The sequence below is a fragment of the Danio aesculapii genome, chromosome 19 (assembly GCF_903798145.1).
Source record: "Danio aesculapii chromosome 19, fDanAes4.1, whole genome shotgun sequence".
Lineage (NCBI taxonomy): Eukaryota > Metazoa > Chordata > Actinopteri > Cypriniformes > Danionidae > Danio > Danio aesculapii.
This window is the reverse complement of record NC_079453.1, coordinates 7,806,723-7,824,352: the sequence shown is the minus strand read 5'-3', so window position 1 is coordinate 7,824,352 and position 17,630 is coordinate 7,806,723. Positions and strand designations below refer to the sequence as shown.

At 37.0% G+C, this 17,630-nt stretch overlaps 1 protein-coding gene across 2 annotated transcripts in view; it reads left to right on the top strand.

The window, feature by feature from the left end:
- The first annotated feature begins 790 nt into the window (after positions 1-790).
- LOC130246797 (POU domain, class 2, transcription factor 2) overlaps positions 791-17,630 on the top strand; it is a 99,016-nt gene continuing 82,176 nt past the window's right edge. For both annotated transcript variants that reach the window (XM_056479939.1, XM_056479938.1), the window contains exon 1: positions 791-1,736. In XM_056479939.1, the coding sequence (XP_056335914.1) occupies positions 1,634-1,736 (103 nt within the window). In that variant the 5' untranslated portion in view covers positions 791-1,633. The remainder of the gene's footprint in view (positions 1,737-17,630) is intronic.

Below are 17,630 nucleotides of genomic sequence, written 5' to 3'. Positions count from 1 at the left end.
ACTGCGATGTTTAGCGTATAGATTTTTCTATTTAAAAAAATCTATGTCGGCAATAATCTGGAGTGTAAGTGCGCGGCATGGATTGTAGCTTTATTACTGACAGCATTCAGTGTGTCGGAAAGAGGGAATGAAAGGTAGAATTGGAGAAAGAGAGACACTCTAGACTAGCAATAGACCAAATGAAACTTTTGCGAGGTAGCCGTAATCCGTTTGTTAGTATAATCCCCCCTCACGTTAAATAATCATAACGCATCAGTGTCTTCAGCTCCTCATATCGACGTACGCTTTTCCTATATACCTGGATGTAGATGAGGAAATAATCACCTGCTGTAAGCCACTCGGCGAATGTGTGTAAGCTTATCGATCAGCGGCCCACCGCGATCATCAGAGTCATCATAATGAAGAGTAATCAAGCGATCAATACGCAGGATAGCTTGCCTTATATGGGATTAGTAAAAAAAGGGAAGGGGAGAGGGGGAGGTCTGGATGGAGGGAGAGAAAGGGGGGCGGGGGGAGTATAGCGGCTGCTCCTCTCGCTTCAGTGTTGCTTTCGTACCGGGAGGCGGACAGAGCTCGCAAGCTACCGGGGTTCCCAGATAACGGGACTATCGTAACGGACACACACGCACACACAGACGGATGGTGGTGGGACAGAGCCAAAGAGCTGAATTCCGCTCAACGGGTACCGTGTTGTTTTCTTTACGTTCAGTTCTAACATTTCGTGCCCGAGTAGTATTGCTTATTAATTTATTTATCGATTGATTGCGTTTTAATTACCGGCTCGCGAGTGGAAAGGAAAAGGGGGAGCGTTTAGAGCCGCTGCGTAGCCTTATACGTACAGTACGCGCTTATTTAAATGTATTAGCTAATCGATTCTATTATATTTTAAACAAAATAATTATATGCTGCTTGAAATGCATGCAATGTGCCAGAGGTAAACCACACAGCAGAAGAGCTAGTAACCAAATAACCCTTGCAAACCGTTTTAAAGCCAGCAAACCGCGACTTGATTGTAATGAACCAAATAGTTTTTGTACTCACGTCAACAAGATTTTGACAAGATTTGTATAAGAACCGAAACCAAAGTGGAAGCAGATCGCGGCGCGCGCAAGGCCATTGTGACGTTTACCGGCCGCACACCTGGTCTCGCGCGGGATACGCAAAACCCAGGAAACGTTATGAGTTACGACAACAAGTGAGTTTGAATTATAAAAAGTCCCCGTTTGAACCAACGGTTCGACATTCGCTAATGTCTTGTTATTCTCATTTGTAAGTTGGTTAACGGATTTTCGGCCAAGCAGTTGTTAAACCGAGACGCAAAACAAGCATCAAGTGACTAGTGTTCATGTATATTCAGACAACATTGCTTGGAAGATCCCGACTATCCGTCTGTGTGTCAGTCCGAGATAGAGCGTCCCTGAGGAAGCAGTAATGACCGAGAGGCACAATACCAAAAATGTAAAGCTAGCTTGAGCAATTTACTTACGTTATAGCTACATTTTAAACCAAATAATATTACCAAAAAGAAACAACCTCAAAAAAACAGTCTACTTGACAAACAGCAACCAAAGAAACTCAAGACAAGCGCCAAATACAAGAGACCATAGAAGCAAAGCCCAGACGACGACGGATCATGTTTGTTCCCTTGCCGGTGCCGTTGGTGTTTCAGAGAACCGCTCCTGATTTCAGCGCCTGGCGACTCAAGTCTCCGCTGCCTCTGCGCTCCGGTAACTCCGGTAAGATACCTTTGCTTCCCTCTGGGTAACAGCTTTTCTTTCTTTTCTTCTTTCTTTCCCCCTCATGACTTAAAAAAAAAAAACTAAATGTAGAGCCAAAACACCTGTTCTGCCCCTGACAACCATCTGAATGAAATATCCACAACCTATTGTATTTCCTATGAAATCTGCTTTTAGTTCCGTTTGTGTTTGCATATACTATATATATTAAATGTGCCACGACGAGTGTGTATTAATGAATGCTGGCTCAGTTGAAAAGAGGTCTGCACATAATTGCCCCTGTTTGAATGGTTCGTCTCGGCCTCTTTTGGCTTCTTTCATCCTTCTGTCCTCCCCGTATCTGCTTCTCCATCTGCCGTCTGACTCTCTTCTCAGGACCGGTTCAGGGAATATTCATGGTAATTTATCGATTCCGCCGAGATCGATACACGCAGACAGCGGGAAAAAAGGACGAAGCGAGTGTGTGCGAATTTAACGACAAGTTTGAGAATGATGAGAGAGAATGTCAAATTATTTGTTGATGTTTTTGTCGAATTCAAGTGCTTTAGGGATAAATTGCATAATTACTAGCTTAATTCGGCTGTGTATTACACTCATAAATTCCTGACTAATTTAATGAATAATATATTAAGCTACTAAGGGTTTAGAATGATATATAAAAAAAACTTTAATTGTTAGTTAACTCTTAACTGACTTTGCATTGTTGTTTGCTGTTTAAGTTATAGTAGCTATACACGAGTAATAGCCTTCAAGTAAAAAGCCAGCAATATTCCGTTGTGTATAATTTAATAAGTTAAACTTAAAATTAAATGATTAAAGATAATATACAGTTTTATGTTTTGATGAAACATCTTATATTACTCTGAAATATGAGGTAGGCCTAAGAATGCTTGTTGCAGTTTTTAATGAAAAGCTAATAGTATTTTTTAGACTACTTGTACAAGGAGTGTTGGTTTTAAGTGCTGCATTAGTAAGGGGGCGGGGGCGCGCAATGTGTGCGCGCAACGTCTGGCATTCAACGAAGCGGAAATTTTCCAACCAGCAGATGGATTAAACGTATGCGCCACTTAAAGACCACGTGACACCTAAACACGACACACACCAATACACAAAGGCTAAAACGTAAACAGGGAAATTAAAAATTCAGTTTCCTGTTAGCAAAACTCTGTTTTGTGAGAGCTAAACTGGCTAACAGAGAGTAGATACACCATTGAGAGTGGACACCATATTTTTAGGTTAATATTTTTTCTCTCAAAAAGTTGTGCATATAGATAAACACTAACTTTCATAAACTCTGTTGTCAGGAGATTTAATTTGTGTTTTTGTTGCATTTTGAAGAAAAGTTGACGACACAGGAAAACAATTTCAACCACCAATTAAACAGACTGTCTGGTTGCCAGCCACATATTCATCCACCAAAAGTGAATATGGCGTCTGCCTGGAAAAAGGTTTATAGCTTAAGAATTGAGAGTGAGCATCTTTAATTACTTACTGGCGCCTTGATGAGCAAAGAGCCAGACGTTAAGCTTTCTTCAGCTGCACCACATAATGGGCCCACATGGTGATGGGCTTTCTTGAAATGCAGGTAGTGTTAAAATTGGATTGGCCCACTTGTTTGAGTCTGTTGGTTGGGATTTGTCTTCTAGGTCAGAAGTCTGGTGAACTGGAGGATGCTGAGAGAGGATAAAAAGAGTTTTTGGCTGGAAAGGAAGATTCCTGAAATGCTGGAGACATTTATTTTTATGCACAGGAACAAATTATAGTGAATACATTGGCTAATTTTGTAATGAGTTACTTTAAACGTGCTTTTTCATGCTTTTGCTGGTATCAGTGTACTTGAGTACTTGGTGGCACTTATGCTTATTCATGTTTCAAAGTGAGGAAACGACATAATAGCTTGGTGCGTCACATTTTATATAATCTCTTACTGAATGTTTTCCATGAAATTGAAAATAAGTGAGCCGAATGTATTTGGTGTTTTGTTGCCACTTGGTTTTAAGACTTTAACCTTTGCCAGCGTTTAAAATTATGCCAAAGGTTAAACCTTTCACTTTTTTTGATAATATAAGACTCAAAATGGACACCAGGCGCCACAGCTGACATTAAATCCCGCAGAGGTCAAAATGACAAGCAGAGCAGCCAGTACAGATCTTTATGTTGGGTGAAGGAAAGTACATTTATGTTCATCCTTACTTACAGATGATAGACACTATCAAGGGCATTAGTTCAAAGCTCTTTTTTTTCTAGATTTTTCCTAGGCGATGAGATATCTAACAATTTTTTTTTTTTTTTTGCCCAGAGTGTTTACTGTAAAATCTTGGCGTCAGGGAGATTGGGATAGTCTGCACACTATATTTATAATGTCCTGTGAGTGCTTAGGCTGTTGGGAAGTGTCTATTTTCTAGCAGGCTTTACACTGTTACTGTGGCATCAGCATTTATTTTAGTAAATAGCAAAAAGTTTAAATTGTAAACATTAATTTTAAACAACTAATTTAACCATCTGTAATTTTATCTTTGAGATATTACAGCTTTTCGCATGAATATAAAGTGTTAAGCGTAACAAGCAAAACCAAAATCTTAACCAGGGTCTATTATCTGTATGTAAGACTGAAATTAAATGTATTTTACATTCACTTAATATTGTCTTTGATGGCTGATCTACTTGCTGACACAATAAAACTAAGTTTTGTTCCAAACATATGAGATGACAGTTTTTAAAAACAATTTAAGTTCAAGTTTGAGAATTTCTGAACGAAAAACACAAAGAAAACAAAAGTGTATAATTATTAGTTATTTTTATGGAAATAATTAATCTAAAACATTGCCTATGTTGGCTAGCTGGTGGAGGTAATGCAATCTGATACACTCATTCTTATAACTATACAGTCTAATAACAATCATTCATTTAAAAATATTGCTGCTAGAAGTAATAGACTTTTAGACTCTTCATGCCCATAGTCAGCCGGGTGAAAAGGGTAGTTCTTTTTTCCCAAAAAGTGGACCGTTTTGCAGTTATTCACATCATTTTCTATAATTAAATTAGGAATCTGTTGAAGTTACAAACAAACTGGCCAGCATTTCAGTCACTTTCCTCAGTCAGAATTAGGCCGTTTGAATAATACAAAACTAAAACATGTACTGTATGTTGTATGTTTTCTTGCACAGCTGGATTTTGGGCTCATGAAAATAGTTTGCATTGGCCAAAGCTGATTAGTCACGCCAAAGAGACAGCCAACAGAGGATTCCAATTAGTCTTGAAGACCTCTTCGATGGGTTATTTTCACAATTTATGATGGAATAGTAGGGTGCTCCAATTTCCCCCACGGTCCAAAGACATGTGGTGTAGGTGAATTGGGTAAGCTAAATTGTCCGTATAGTGTATGTGCATGAATGAGAGTCTATGGATGTTTCCCAGGGATGGGTTGCAGCCGGAAGGGCATCCGCTGCGTAAAACATATTCTGGATAAGTTGGCGGTTCATTCCACTGTGGCGACCCCAGATTAATAAAGGGACTTAGCTGGAAAAAAAAGTAAATGAATGAATAATGCCGTAGTATTGGCTCATGTATGGGACAAATTCTAGATCTTTGTTAGTCGGGAGTCTTTCGAACCACCCGAAACCCCCCTGTCTACAGGCCTGCACTTGTATGATCAACTTGGAGTGAACGGTCAATAATGTTTATCAGACCCACCACCATTTTTTAGGTCTTGACATTGTTACACTGATACTGTATTGATACTACAGTATTGTTACACTGATACTGTGATTTAATCATGTTGTTGCACATTTCTTAATAAAAAAAGCAATTAATTTTCATACAGCTGGTAAAGGCAATGCAAACTAATAATAATTATATATATTTTTGTAAATATACGTCTAATAATGATCTTTAATTTAAAAAAATATTGGCAGTAGTGGTCACACACTTGTATGATCAACTTGGAGTGAACGGTCAATAATGTTCATGCGAAGGTTTATCAGACCCACTACCATTTTTAGACCTTGATCTTGTTACACTACAGTATTGTTACACTGATACTGTGATTGTTTTTGCACCTTTCTTAATATAAGAAAAATACAATTCATTATGATACATTAATAGTTTTTATGATACTAATATGTCTGCATCCCTTCACTTTGGCAAAGCCACGAAATTGCTGTGTAAATGCAGAAAGAGCAACATAAGTAGCTGCTGTTTAGGAAAATTTAGGGGTCTGCTTGAGGTTAAAGGTCAAATCCGATCGGGTCACTCGATAGCTTTGCGTGTCTGTCTGCACAGGAGAGCTGTGTTTACACTGATACAAATTTACAGTTTGATGCGCCGTAAAGTGTTTTAACCTCAAACAGGTATTGATTAAGGAAGATCAGCCCTGCCGTCCACAGCCAGAGTGCGCGTATGTGTGTGTGTGTGTGTATAGATCGGATTTGAGCGGGAACGTCGGCGAGTCCCAGTGCTAACGTGATTGCGAATGACAAAATGTCCACCCGGGTTTGTTAGGGACATAATGGGGAATCAATAGACACAACAGAGATGTCAATACAACATGCTTTATTGCATTAAACCACCTCTCTCTTCCCCATCCCGACACCTAGGCTTACCCTCCACGCCTCACACACACCACATCCACCGGTTTGCGTCTTTTTCCTCTTTTTTTTTTACGTTTTGATGCTGCACTTACAGTAAACTGAAATCATTTGAAGTACTGCACTCATTGCACTAAGTATCCCCGGACACATACACACACATGCATTAAGACAAACACATTCGCGCACACGCGCCAGAGTTCCCTGCTGAGAGCCTACCTTTCCGATCGGAGCCATCTCTGTCCCTCCATCCATCTCTCTCTCCCTCTTGAGTATCCATGGAGACATTCATAGGCCATTAAGCAGATGGTAATAAAGGGATGTAGGTAAACACTCTCTCCCCAGCGCCGGCCCTCACCTCTGCGATGGAGACCACCATCAAGACCACTGCCGACTAAATGGACCTCATTCGGACTCCAATACCCCATATCTGACAGGGCCAAGTGCTTTTTTTTCGTGCTCTAGTGTGTGTTTGCTTTACCTGGTGTGTAGGTGAGGACATATGCGTAATGATTGCTGGAGGGACAGTGTGTTGGCCGATTTTCTGATAGCTCTTAACACACTGAGCGCTATTATGGTCCGAGCTTCTGAAATGGAATCCGCTGGTCATATTGTGCAAGACATCACAATCTCCCTCTGTTTCTCGATGGACTTTTATCAGACTCATAAACCAAATTACACGCCACAGCCATGTTAATACAGCCTCGCTGGTCAACTGTGACCTGTCTCTCTCATGTGGGAAAAGCAGTTTAGTTAGTTATTCACGTTTGCCATTCCAGCTTGTAACTTTATTTCTTCTATATAACACAAAAGGAAAAGGTTTGAAGAGCATTTGTGCTGTTTATTGTGTACAATGAAAGTGGGATGGTGACCAAAGAATGTGCAGTTCTAAACTGGGAAAAAACACTGACAACGTAAAAGCATCTTGGGAGTATCAGAAGAATAAAAGCATCTTAGAGTCCATGGGATTTATTTATGTATCTGAATTCACATGATAAGAATAGATTGCTGCTTGAAAGTCATTGAGTTTGTTTACATGGACACCAATAATCTGATTAAGGAAATACTCTGATTAAGAGTCTACCATGTAAACAACGATTTTTGATTACCTTAATCTGACTAAAGTCATAATCAAACTAAACAGAAATCGAATTAAGACATGTGGAGCATGCCGATTTTAGTCATGTTATTGAAGTGTAGTACAGACTGGTAAACACCCAACTCAAACTATTACCGTTGTGTAATATTTTGGCCGCATTTTGCAGGAAGGTATATAAACACACAGCTATACTGCACCTACCGAGTCAGTGAAGGACCACAGACACCCGCATCGCGAAATGCCAAGGGTTTTTTCCCCATACGATGTGCGGTATCAAGTTCCATTAAAACAACAACTCTTCCTGCAGTTCATACTCTCATCCAATACCTCAGAGTTTGTCATAGGGCATGCATGAAATGTTCTTGAATGAAAGTTTCAAACTGCAGTTAAAGTCGACAAATTAAAAACGAAACTCTGGAGGAAATGTGGATAGCGTGGTGACGCAATGACGTTAATCGAATTATGTGTTATAACTAGGCCCACACGGAATCTGCGCGCACAGAATTCCGCAGATTTTCCGCAGGTTTTAAGCCCATCATTAATTCTGTTTATTTACTTGAGTAAATGTGTTTAAATTTATATTTATTCAGTTTTTTTTTATTAATTACAGTAATATTATTGACTAATATGAAAATGTTCATCTGATTTATGTACAATGCAGTTTGTACAGTAATATTTCCTGTCTTTTAGTAGATATATTATATGAGAGACTTGCTTTGTTTACCAAATAAAGTGAATCTAATTGAATTTGCATTTTAAACATTAAATAAAAGTAAAAAAAAAATGTATTTTACATATTAAAGTTTTAGTTATGATACTCCCAAAATAATTCCGCAGAAATCCGCAGATTTTTAGCAAAATTCTCCACAGAAATAGCAAAAAATGTCAGAAGATTCTGTCTGGCCCTAGCTATAACATGTAAAGCAGGATCATGAAAGGAACATTCAAAAAGCAGCTCATGTAAACACACTAATCATATTATTGTCTTATTCAGATTAAGGCAAATATTTTGATTGGCCGTTTGATTTAAACTAATCTACTGTTACATTAAAGTTAATTAATATGGGTTTTTGCGTCTGTTTCCTTAGAATCTTTCCATTGAATAGCATATTCTTTATAGTGGAAAAAATGTTCTATTGAACAAAATTTAAAAGCCTCAAATATTTTAAAACACTAGTAGTTTATTTAATGATGTAGATTCACAAAACAGAGCTGTTTTCGTTTGCATTTCAGAGTATTTTGTATAAAGATGACAACATTGTCAAGTCGGGATGTAACGATTCACCGTGACCCGGATGAAAATCGATTCAAATCAGTAGAAATGTTAAACGAATCGCAATACATTTTTTGAACAGTGGGGGTGCTGTGTTTACAGGCACAAACTCTCTTTATCTGCACATCAGTGGTGAGCAAGAGGTGGGGTGACAGAGTGAAATGACAGCAGAGAAGTGAGCTAACTGTGTGCAAATACTGCAAAAAGACGTTTACTTACACTAACAGAACAACGAATATGATGCACATAAACCGTCAACACAGTGAAAAACTACTGTCACAGATGTATATACGCAAAAATACTATTAAGAAGGCAAACCATGTGGACAATTTGCAGCTCCGGTTGCTCCGACGAGGGCTACGGAGATCACATGGTGCATCAGTGTTTTCATTGCGAAAAGATGTTTTTTAGACTGAAAGAGAAAGTTGTTTTGTTTCAAAACCAGTTATTAGATTATTTTTACCCTCTCCTTTTCAAATGAGTTCATGCTTATTTTAATAACTTGCTTATTATTATTATTATTATTATTATTATTATTATTATTATTACTATTATTGAATATTTAAAAATTTTAAAGATTATCTTTTCTTAAGTCAGGGTATCTGCAGGGTCTTAAAAAGTCTTAAAATATCTTAATTCACACACAAAAAAAGAATTTTAGGCAGTAAAAAGTCTTAAATATACTGAAATATTGTGTTGTAGGTCTTAAAAACTTTTTTAAACAGGTCTTAATCTTCCTTTGTTCCTTTGTAGCCCTGTAGGAGTCTAAAACTTCATTCGTAATGATATTAAAAATGTCTTAAAAGACTTACATTTATCTTGTAATGTAACCCTGTAAGTGTATCGCACTAATACTTATACTAATTAATTATACAAGTAAAATTAATTTTTCGCCTTTATAATCATGTTCAGCTTCTGTCTCTATCCCCCTATATAATTAGTAATTTTATAATCAGTTTTTTAATGCCAGTAGCCTGTCCCCTGGAGCAGAGTGGGCTATTGACCACCGCTGTACACACTGCTCTCTGCTTTAAGGCTTTGCTATCCACACCAGCCATCTCAGTGTCCAGTGAAAGAGTTTTTTCATCAGCAGGGGACATTGTAAATGTGCACAGAAAAGATAGATATGCTGATATTTCTTTTTAAAAATGTCAAATCCCAGTCTTCTTTAGTTTGTATTAATAATACGTTTATTATTATTATTTGTTTTATTAATTGCAGTTTGGTTAGGGCAGAAAATATATTATTTTGCAAAAAATGTGCAGTATTTAAGAAAAAAATGAAAAGCTCTTCACCTTAAATTAATTTTGAATAATTTTGTTTAAAAATCATCACTGAATCGTGAGATTAGTATTGTTAATCATCGAATTGTGAGTCCGGTTAATCATTCTGTCCTTATTGTCAAGACATTGCTTTAGTTGTCGAGCACACGCACTGAAATTTCAAACAATATCACAGTTTTATAAAATTTAGTAGTTGTAATATGCATAGAGGCGATACCTGTATCATATTCAGAAACTTTACATTAAATTTGTACTGATTTTCAAAAGTTTCCATTTTCAGACCTGTAAAATTAATGTCCAAAACCCATAAAAAGCTTTTAGTTGATAACAACATTGTGTAAATACTCCAAAGATAACATGCTAGGACAATAAAATGGTTCTTTTTATAATTGTTATCAAAGTAAAGAAAGATTTATTTCTGTGGAAAAAATGACAACCCTTTTTTGGAACTCTTATTCATTTAACCAGGCTCCACATGCTTTTAATGGATTGGTCATACATTTGATTCTGTATTTGTACAATGTTTGAGTGATTTAAAGTGGTTTGTTGCTGGTCTACAAGCTCAAATAAGCAAGGCAGTTTACCTAAAAACCAGGCCTATAGATGGAATAAATAACTAGCTTGAACTGGTTTAAATCTCAATCTGCACATGAGCCATTCTCTCTTATAAAGGTTGTTTGTACATTATGTACACAAAGATCTCACTCCTTTGACTTATTTACACATTGCAAATATCTGTCTTTGTCTTTCACTGGAAGCGGTGCGTGAATAGCCGTAGGGCTCGTCATTAAGGTCAGGGTCTCACTGCCTCTTAATTAAGCTCAAGAATTAGATTACACTTACACCAACACTTATCCATTTAAACCAGCGCACGATTCTTATTGTGGACGCCACAATGCAAGACATCTTGCTTTATTTCTGCGCCTCACTGCAATTCTCACGTTTTAAGCCCTAAAGAAAGGAAATCCCGCTCTTTTCAAGGAAAAGGGTCAGAGTTCACAATTTATTTATTTTTTTTGCATAGAGAAAGAACCCATGCGCCATTTAGAATAAAAACTGAATGCGAGATGAAGATCAAGGGCCGACGGAGTGTAAAAACAATCAAATACACATTCGTATTGATTTTTAATTTTACCTTGCTTGAATTAATATTCGCTTTTAAACTTTTATCGACTGATCCGCCGCAGGTTTCAGCAGAGTGTGTCTTTCACAAGTATCTCCATTCAACCAACCGCCCGCGATATGACCATTTAAGTAATAACCTGGGGTCTAACAACCAGATCTGCTTTGATTGAATTTGTTCCCCACCCCTGCATTTCATATCAGCTCCTGGACTAAGAGTGTCCCCCTTTTTTTTAGGGTGGGCTTTTCATCAGCTAGTTTAATTTGATGGACAAGCTGTATGAAAATGAGCACGTGCATGTATCCATGTGTGTGTGTGTTTGGACCTCGGGGACGTGCTGCCCTTCCCCATGGCTGTGTAGTAGTTACAGTCAGGTTCGAAGGGAGAAATTTAATATCCCTCCACAATGTATACACAATGAAGGGGGTATTGCAACAATGGTGCGGAATAAACGAGAGAGAGAGAGGCAGGCGTGAGCGGCAGCTTTTAATAAATCTGAGTGCTTTTGCGCTTCAATCTTCTCAAAGTAACCGCATCTTTACCCTACACCCCCCCCCCTCCTCCTTTGAGCACACACATTCACACACAATGCGAACATGCACTCGTTCACACTTTTGTCAGTGGATGTAGGCAATTCGTGAAGACATTCAAGTTTGCATATTCTCAGAAAGATCAACAACAAACTTTTAGAGTTCTGTCGAAATACCTTTACTGACCAAATCAGTTTTTTTGCTTAAAGTGATTGAAAATTGATAATAGACACGCATCTTAAGGAATGTCAGTACACACTTACACACATTGTTAAGTCAAGGTACTTGTTTATGTTTTTGCACAAGGACAAGTGTCCGAGTTCAATGCTTTATTTTCTTGTTTTTGTGTCTGGCGTCCACTTAACATTCTTTTTTCCCTTTTCTTTTGCCGTTCCTTTCATTCCTTTTGATCCTGAAAAGAAATCAGTCAACTGTCCACAACCACCTTTTCTTCTGTTTGTCTCTTTTTAACTCTATTTAATTTGTTATTCTGCTTTTCTGTTATTGCTTTCCTTTTATTCGCTGAATTAAGGTCTTGCTACTTCATATCGGGTGTGAATGTTTCAGTCAACCCTATACACACTCTTAAAAATGCCTGGTCATTTCAACTCAATTTGGGGTGTAATAGGGACTAACCCTACTGCTGGGTTAATTTTCATTCATTCATTCATTCATTCATTCATTCATTCATTCATTCATTCATTCATTCATTCATTTTCCTTTGGATTAGTAACTTTATTCATCAGGGGTTGCCACACCGGAATGAACCACTAACTTATCCAGCATATGTTTTACAAAATAGATGCCCTTCTGTACTGGGAAACACCCATACACACTCTCATTCACACACATACAGTACACTACGGCCAATTTAGTTTATTCAATTCACCTACAGTGCATGTGTTTGGACTGTGGAGGAAACCGGAGCACCTGGAGGAAACCCACACGATCACGGGGACAACATGCTACTTCCACAACTGACCCAGTCTGGACTTGAACCAGCGACCTTCTTGTTGTCAGGTGACAGTGCTAACCACTGAGCCACCATGCCACCCTGGGTTAATATTTGTTTTTTTAGTTAAATGAAATTTAACCAAATGTTTAGGTGCATATTTTACCCAATTTGGGTTTAAATAACCCAGCATTTCTTAGAATGTATGCATATGTACATACACTGGAATCTATGCGTATATAAAAGCTACTTCATTCTAATGCACTAACATTCTAATGCATTCTCGACAAGCTGACAGATCATTGTATGATGGTTTCTTAAAGGGATTGAGTTTCATGCACGAGATCAACACACACACTTACATACACACAGATATAGATCAAACACATCCTCTTTCATTCCCAGACCTTGGTTGAGCTGTCTTAACCAAACGTTTGTCTGAAAACAGAAAACACTAAGAATGTCGTGATACCATTGATTCATCTTGCGAGTCTATACCAGCTGAAGTATCATGATACCAAGTAGTGTTGCGATACTGTATTTACAACTCAAATTATAAAGAAGATTGTCAGAAATGCTACAATTCAAATGTGTATAATAGGTCTTGAATTTAATTCATAATTCCCTTATCATTAAAAAAGTATCATTTGAACGTCACTTCACCTAAAATTTTATTCATTCTTTTTGTCTATTTTGTAGATAACTGACCAACAAAAAGCACATTAAAATACACATACAAATGATACCATATGAAATGTGGTACAAAAATAGCATTTTTCCAACAAAATTAGGCTATATAAAGTGTCCAAAAATTTTTCTTGTTGCTATTTTGGGTTTTTCATCTATTGTTTTTCTATTGTCTTATCAGGTAACAATCCAAAGTAATTCAAATTTTCACTTTGTGAGTCATTGTTTTAAAGAGATTGTCGGGGTTGTTGTAGATACTAAATCATATTGAGACGAACAGAACCGATTTAGATGTGGGTTTTAAACATCAGAAAACCCTTAGAGGGCTCTACATAATATTAAAATGATATGGTCTATTATTGCACAAACGTCTGAGCATTTTAGTGACTCTCCACATCCAACATTATCTATGACGATACTATCGCTTACAAACTACAGTAGCACCGCCAGTATTTTGGAGCCATAGTATCACAATACTACCATAGTACCGGTAAACGGTGCAACCCTAGAAAACACAACACCATTCAGTTATCCAGTCTGTTTTGGGTTTTTTTTGTGCTTGAATATTTTTTTTAATAGTAGCAAAAAGTCCATCAGTTAAAAAAAAACATGATTTTTGTCTAGTTTTTTGTGGTTATTATACTTAAACTAGATTTATCATAGTTAATGTTTCATTACTATCTGAATATTGGGATTTTTTTATGACTTTGTATGGATATCTAATCAATCTGCATGTATACACTAGCATTCTGAAATCTGGGGTTGATCATTTTTTGATTTTTTTAAAACAAAGAAGTTTCTAATGGAAGTTTGCATTCATTTAATCGCAATGAAGTAAACACAGTGATACTACTTTAGAAATAAGTAGTTTATCCATGTAAAGCTGAATTGTCACTAACCATTATCATATTGTGGTGATTGGGTGCTCAAGAAATATTTCTTATTATTATCATCAATGATAGAATATGTTGTCCTGCTTGATAGTTTTGTGAAATTCAGGATTCTGAAAGTTCAAAATAAGAAATATTAGTGACATTATAGATACTTTTCATTCTCTTTGATCACTTTAATGCATCCTTTCTGCTTAAGAGTGTTTATTTAACTCTTAAGTTTATTTAACTCTTAAGTATTTCTGACCAACAGTTAGAAATAGTGCAGATTTTTACTTCAGACAGAATTACTAACTCCACTCCCTCAAAATGTATTGCTGCAGAATATATGCCATTTTTAGAGCCATTGTTTGTTGGATATTTCAGCAAATGTTAATATTTTTTATTAATTAGAATGCAGATCAGTCCATGGATTGAAATGAAAATGGATGAATGAAAATAAGAGTGAAATCGTGAATTACAAAGTTTAAACATACAGAAACAATGTTTCCAATCTCCTAATGCACTTGGCAGTTTACTCATGATGACACTTCTGATTTGTGTATGTATGAATAATATGTATTTGTATGTTGAGAATAACTAGGTCAGGTGACCCCCCGCATCAATTCTGCTCCTCCTTATGTCTATCCATCTTCCCCTGTTCCATATGCAGGATGAATATGGTGAGTATACATGCCGGTCAGCTGCATAATTTTATAAAGAAATCCCGCGCTGATTACCCAGGAGGCTAACCAAGGGAACGGTGCAGTTGGTGCGGGGTGTGGTTTACCTGACAGGCCGCCCAGCTAATCCAGCAGATAAGATAAATAGCTAGCGTAGCACAGAGCGTAAGTGGACTTGACCTCCGGCGGCATGACAGTGGTGCATGTTTTAAGATAATAAGGGAGTTAGACACACTCACACGCGTGTACTGTGTCTATATTTAGCTGGAGATTTGTTATCGTTTTCTTTGAGACCAAACGTATGGCAACAAAGGAAATCTCCAGTCGCATTAGCGTATTCAAAAGAGCCCGCGAGCATACGTGAACTTGCTGAGCGGCTCTTGAAAAGGAGACTCTTGTCAGGGTGCCAGTGTATTCAAATTTCTCTTTTTGGGGACCTTGAAAGGAATCTGAATGTCAGTTCAAACGGCCTCAAAAGGATGCGCCGTGAGCGTGAAAGACGCTCTTTTTTTTGCGTGTGGCTAAAGAGACACCCCCCGATTGGAGTGTGTTCACCAGTTGTCCATTGAGCCGTGCACTCTGACCCCTCTCGCCTCCCTTTGTCTGGCCGTCCGGGGCAGTGGGGGTTGACAAGTTGACCCCTGACCCTCGCCTCAGCCCTGCCCCTCCTCCGCCCCTCTCCTGTGCCCCCTTCCATTCACATGCAGCCACTCATCATCCCCCCTCTCCTCTTTTTCATCTCATCCCGTCTTTCTGAAAGCACCGTTTTCTTATTGACTCGCCCGCCGTCTCAAGTTCAAGGCCTCGCGGGCCGTTTGCATTGAGCCGACACTGAGGAAACCTCTGCCTGGTGTCTTAATGCACCATGTGCTTGAATTGCAAAGTACATTGTGGTGTGCATCAATAGTGCCTTTGGAGATACGTGGATGCGTTTTGGAGATTGCATCCAGATTTGTCTTCATAATACAAGTAAATCGTCTGTGGTTGGGTTGATGAAAGTTAACAGTTTTAAATATGAAACATTTTTGTGGTCCATGTATAGTTTTTTGTGTTTTTAGTGACATATATATTACAAATGTGTAAATATTTGTGTGTTACATTCCAATATAAAGTATTTTGAACCCACAAATTTGCATATTGTATATGTGTACAGTGCTCCGCATATATAAGTACACCCTTTACAAATCTACCTTTTCAATTCATATATTTAATAGGAAGCTAAACAATATTATATTTGTGTATATACATTAGATTAGTCAGTGCTGAAGCCAAATCTGGAGCTTATCTAACTTATGATAACGGCCCAAAAACTAGTACACTCAAATGTATGTTATAGAAAAATATTAAATACAAGTTTTAAAAAGAAGAAAAAACAAGAGAAGCAAAAAATAAAAAAAATGTAGTTGAAATTTTGTATGTCGTAATTTTATTTTCAATATTTTGCTTGAATTTAATTGTATTATGTTACTATTTCAAAAGGTGTTTGGTGACTAAAATATTATTTTAGTAAAGATATCTGTTTAATAAATCTGTTTTGTTTAAGTGCACCAAAATACATTGCCTATATTCATTGAGAAATGGATAAAAATATAAATTTTCAAAATAGGGTGTACTCAATTATTCTGAGCACTGTATGAGTATATATAGCTGCCAATTAATAAAAAAATCAAGTAAATGAACTATAGTTTGTTTAAATATTATAACTTGTCTTGCTTGTTTTGAATTGATATTCACAATGATGAATATTTGCACGTAATGTTTTGGGCTTCTTTTTTTGCAACATATTTATAATGTTTGTGCGATGTTTTGATGAAATTTATTTAAATTCATATTGATACTTATGAAGTTGTTTTATTGCCAATTTCAAATGCTTGTTGTGAGACTTGCAGTTTTTGTGAGATTAGCCAAAACAAGGATACATGCAAGCATTATAAATGTTTGAGTTTTCTATAAAATTTCAAGACCATGGCCGTGAATCTCTGATTCAGTGATTCTGAAACCAACTGCAGATTTTTTTCAGTATACTTTATTTAATCGAGAGACAAAAATAATGCAAAAATAGCTTTTGCGTTTTCCATCTGAATAAGAAAAATGTCCGGTACGCTGGTTTCACTCTCCCTCCATCCGTTGTCCCTGCGGTGTGAAGTGGCTTTCAGACAAGATGCAGAAATCGCTGTTGTATGAAACCCATTCATTTCAATTGTTTTGCTTCACTTGCGCAAAGGCAGTTGTTGCACCCTGTGGTCAAAATTTGAAATAGCTCAATACACATCTTTGTGGATATTCCACTCATGTACCTGCATACTTATCCATGCATGAACTGCAAATGCAAAAAAAAATGCTAATCTGGAAAAGCAAACTAAGTTCGGCTCAAATAATTCACTTACACAACACTTCTATGTAGTTCTTGCTCCTGCTGCTTTTAATACTGCTACTGTGGTGTCATAGCAGCGTTAGTAAAATAATGTCTCTCAACCTCTCAATATAAGATCAAAATCAATAAAATGTGGTTATGTATTTTTTTAGGTCAGTAAATTAAAGTTATTGAGTTAAATGTAATAGTCTTACAGAATTACTTTAATAAAATAATAATAAATAATTATTACTAAGCATTTTCTATAAAATTCCAAGACATTATAGGGATGCACCGATATTGAAATCTTATAGCCACGAATCACTGATTCAGTGATTCTGAAACCAACTGCAAATTTTATTTTTTTTTTCTTGTTCTTCAGTGTACCTTATTTAATCGAAAGACAAAAATAATCCAAAAATAGCTATTTTGTTTTTCATCCGAAAGTGAACAATG